The 4,781-nt window shown below is 33.8% G+C and overlaps 1 protein-coding gene across 1 annotated transcript in view; it reads left to right on the plus strand.

Moving 5' to 3' along the window:
* The first annotated feature begins 1,342 nt into the window (after positions 1-1,342).
* LOC110442866 overlaps positions 1,343-4,781 on the plus strand; it is a 27,295-nt gene continuing 23,856 nt past the window's right edge. The window contains exon 1 of the mRNA XM_021486706.1: positions 1,343-1,438. Coding sequence (XP_021342381.1) covers positions 1,423-1,438 — 16 coding nt within the window. The 5' untranslated portion in view covers positions 1,343-1,422. The remainder of the gene's footprint in view (positions 1,439-4,781) is intronic.

Here is a 4,781-nt window from a genome sequence, read left to right on the forward strand (position 1 = left end):
ATCTGTTTATCAGGATTGACATAACACCTGATTATCAGGATTGACATAACACTTGTTTTATTAGCCTCACAAAGTAAGGTCACATTTTTATTTTCACTGCGGTGTATTTACCATAAAATGTGCACAATATTGACAACTTATCATTTAATTATTTTAAAAGTATATCTATCTTACCTCTAACCTTCAAATGCAAAAAGCTATTCTGCCTTTTTCTTCTTAATGTACAAAAGGAATTGTAGCCGGTTTTGTTGGCGTTATTCCTGTACAATGTACGTTTATACAAGAGTCCGTTCCCTGTTTGATCATTAGCCATTTCAATAGACCAATGCTGGTCATTGTGCACAGGGAACGTACTATCAGTTGAGGAAATGAAAACAATTAGTCGACATCATGGCATTTTTTTTAACTGGCGTAATTTCCCTGTCAAAAAATACAGTAAATGATCACTGACACTTATAGTGAGAATACAATTAAAAACTCTTGTCCATGAAGACGGCAAACAATGTAAGTAAAGGATGGAATAGCTGTGAAAGTAAGGATGGAATAGCTGTGAAAGTAAAGGATGGAATAGCTGTGAAAGCAGGTATGATTGTCTTATATAAGGTTGGTTTCGGAATTCATTGTATTGTTTGAGAGGGGATATCCTAAACTATTTCGATTATTCATTTAAGCACCAACGACAATCTTGTAATTGGACAACATAATATTCACTCGCACTCATTTGGTGTTTTTTTACTTGTCCTCCATTAAAAAAATAATGCCATCTCTACGTTAAAAAATGCAAATCTGCGTTTTTAATTTTGACTTGATGCATTGTTGTGCAGTCTATATGTCTTCGTTACGAGGCGAATACAAACGACAGTTTTATTTCTCATTTTATAATAATATAATTGTGTCATATCACCTTTTTCAAAACGTCAGCAGCAAGAATACTAACGTGTATTTATTTGGTATTCTATCTTGCTTCAAGCAGTATCAGAAAAAAATACCAATTTGATTTAATTCAGTCAAAGTGACCAGGCTAAAGGATTTCATCTCCTAAACATTCCGGATAGAGTTACACAGCGGGTAATAGAATCTGAATGTTTATCCCTGGATCATAACAACGACCTTATGTGTAATGCATACGTTTTAAAGCGTAGGTTGGAATAAAGCGTTGACAGCTATAGAATTGTAAAGAAGTACTTAGGTTTTACTTGACTGAACGGGTTAAGGTTCGCTATCTCTCAGACATTCACAAGACGATATGGAACGAACACAAAGATCTGTAACCATATGGAGGTCAACAAAGTCAGTCTTAAAACGTAATAGTTATATATAGCTAGGCATACTTCCTTGTTGTGTATGGGTTTATGTGTTAAAAGCACTCCCTTATTTTACCTGTGACTGTCATGTGTTTTATCTCACTTAATCAAAACCAAGATGGTTAAAGTTCAAGGTAAGTTACATATCTATTTTGTAATTCTATAGAAATATAGAAATAACATGTAGACAAAACCTCGATTTTTATTTATTTCTGATAATATGTTATTTCAACAAATTTATCTCATTTCCATTGATAGCAAGATGGTTGTTTCTTTGTTTGCCATGTTTCCTACAATGTAAGTTAGTTTTACTTTAAAATTGTATGAGTACCGATCCCTTAAACAATGAACTCTAACATGTAAACTACCACTTACATGTCAAAGTTGATTCGCTTCTCCAGAACCTGAACTCCCACCCCTAGCGCTTTCACCTCAGAGAAACTTTATTTATGTTGACAGGACACTCTTTTCATACATATATATATATATATATATAATCTGACTCAAACGCAACCTACAATCATATTACAACACCATAGTTCTGCTTGTACAAAAACAAGTTACAAGGTAAAGCTGACAAACAAACTCGGACAAAGTCTTGTCAGCTTACAAATAAATAACAAATATCACAATGTATAGCGACATCACACTCTAATCAACTTTAAAATCAAGCACAGCTTTGCAGTATGATATATATGCGGAAACATCGTGACTGTTGTACCGTTGGCAATGTTTAAGGATGCCCGTATCACAGCCAAAAGCTGTAAATACGCAGTGGAAACTATTTTTCTCCGGCGTGAATTTAATTTTGAAAACTCATTTGTGAAAATGAACATACTTTATTTGAACCAGATTAACATGATATCTATTTTCGTAACAGTATTGAACATGTTACGTATCAAATTTGTTTTGGAACGAACTTATACATGTACGTACTGCTCACACAGGTTAACAAACCAGCAGTACGTGTTACTATACCTGGTAATTAATTAAGGTAATAGGATTGTGTCGCCATTTCTCAGTAGATTTTTTTCAAATTTTGTAGTTATATTGCTTTGAAGTAAAGAAATTTTCTGCCACAAAAAAAAATATAGATTGACAGAATTGTAAGGATTTTAAATGGAAATCTATGTAAAAATGATGGAATTTTGAAAAGAAAAATGAAACACGCAATGTTTTGCAAAATAATGTCAATCAAAATGATACTGACATAGATTAGTATTGCATTAATGTATATCAATTTCGAAAATGCTGAGATTGTGTAAAATTAATTATCTATAAACGATTAAAAATTGACATTTTATAATAAAACCATATACACATAGTAATTGCAGGTAAGAGTTATCGTTCTTGAAAAACTTCACAGTAGTGAAATAGGTAGCCGGTTTCCTGAAGTACAGAACAACGAACGCATGTGACTCATTAATTAAAAAACAACTGAATTAATGCCTGGATTGCTCTGAAATACTTTAATATTGAAAGAACACACTGTTCTGTCAATAATAAAACATACAATATTCATCAGCTTAATATTAAACATTAGAATATGCACAAATTGTGATACTGTCTCCCTGCATTGGGTTTTCAACTAGGAATGTACTTCCTACTTCTGTTGTTTTGTATGTCTGGATACTTCCTTGGTGGTTGTTTAAGATTTCACTGGGGTTCATTTTTTTGAGCGGGGGGATGTTATATATATGTGTTATATATTTTGTGACCACCAGAGAAGTATCCGGAATTATTGTCCGTATTCTGTTTATGATGTATGAATTAGATGTAACCTAGAGTTTCCACCGAAAGTTTGAGATAAACTACACGAAAGCGAAGCAAGAACAAGGGTTTGTCGTTTATTTATCCTACTGCAAGTCAATTACACAACAATGCCAATCTGATATTAGATATGTATCGTATAAGATGTACGTTATTCCATTTGAGCCTCATGGATTATTTTCATTCCTTAACATCGATTAACCAATCTTACAATATCGAACATATTTGAGCGTTTTTATCGAACACCGGGGCGATTGATTGTTAAAGTTGTGCGCACTATGTGCAGACGATGCATTGACGGTGTACCCATGGTAATTTCGGTGCACTGTTCAATCACACAACTATTTTTCTAAACCAGCATTAAGGGGAGGCTACTGTACATACTATAAGTTCCGTGGGACAATGATCCTTAAGATTATTTTAGACGTTTTAGGAATAGCGATCAACACCACTCTCGAATGATATTATATAACAAAAGCGAAGATATCTAGTAATGTCTAAAATTGACTCAACACAACTTTCTGGATAAAAAGTCACGTTCTGTATGTAAACAATAAATGCGTGGTATCGGTGGAACTATGGATATTGTCTCTTTATCATTATAATTGCATGCCACGAAAGTTGTACTCTCCTTACGCACGTGTTAATATATTCCTACTTTATTTACAGTACATAAACATGTCTCGTTAAGTACATGAATATCTATGTGTTTTAATTGCTTCCTCATAGCGTGTTATTCCGAAATTTAAATCACTCTTTCAAACTTACTCCATCGGCGGCGTTTTTCAGTAAACTCTCACCAGATCCCTCACAGTTAAATTGAAGAAGAAAGCGCAGAAGAAATCGGTTTAAATATGCATTTTGTATCGGCAACAAAAACAATGCAGACATGCATCTTGGTCTTGAGAAACAATACATTCGCGAAATTCATCAAAACCATATTTAAACTATATCGTTAACTAAAGTTACTGAAAATTCATCTTCAATAAATCGTTTAAAAAGAAGGCTTTTCTTGTGTTGTGTAATGGACAAACATTACACAATAAGCCTACATAGAATACCGTTACAGAATTGACATGAGAGGAATAGTTATTAAAAGTTTTGCCTTTGAAAGGAAGACTGTTTCCCAAGAGGCTAATTGGAAAATAGAAGTAGGACCAAGATCGTACCCGTTTTGTTATTATGGGTTAATATCTCAATAGGGGACAATTTGTATCCGCGATATTTTTTATAAAATCTAGTAAAATATCCCAATGATTATTTTTAACAACGCAATTAAAACAATTTTATTCATCAAATAATACCACTTAAAGGGGCATCACGCTGAAGTAACTTTTTTTTTGTCTTTTTTCCAAATACTACATAAACATATCAAGTGAGACTCCTTATGGAAAATGCCGATCGGATTTGGCCGAAATAGATTCATAAAAATGATTAAATCTAAGATAATCATCGGTATTTCTACCTGTCTGACCAACGTTTTGTTCAGGGATTTCCCTCTTCTAGCGCATGCGCATAGGACACCATTTCTTTGTAAACAAAATGACTGGCCGTGTGAAGTAAGCCAAAGAAAAGTGTTGTACCGTGTCAGCTACGAAGCGAATAGTTGCCAAATGGTCTAAAGATAGCGCAAGGGTACGTTACGGAATCATTATTGCCAGTGGGAAGTATTCAAAGCAGAAAATAACTGCCCTAGCAGTCAGTACG

Source organism: Mizuhopecten yessoensis, unplaced genomic scaffold (assembly GCF_002113885.1).
Source record: "Mizuhopecten yessoensis strain PY_sf001 unplaced genomic scaffold, ASM211388v2 scaffold716305, whole genome shotgun sequence".
In the NCBI taxonomy this organism is placed as follows: Eukaryota; Metazoa; Mollusca; class Bivalvia; order Pectinida; family Pectinidae; genus Mizuhopecten; species Mizuhopecten yessoensis.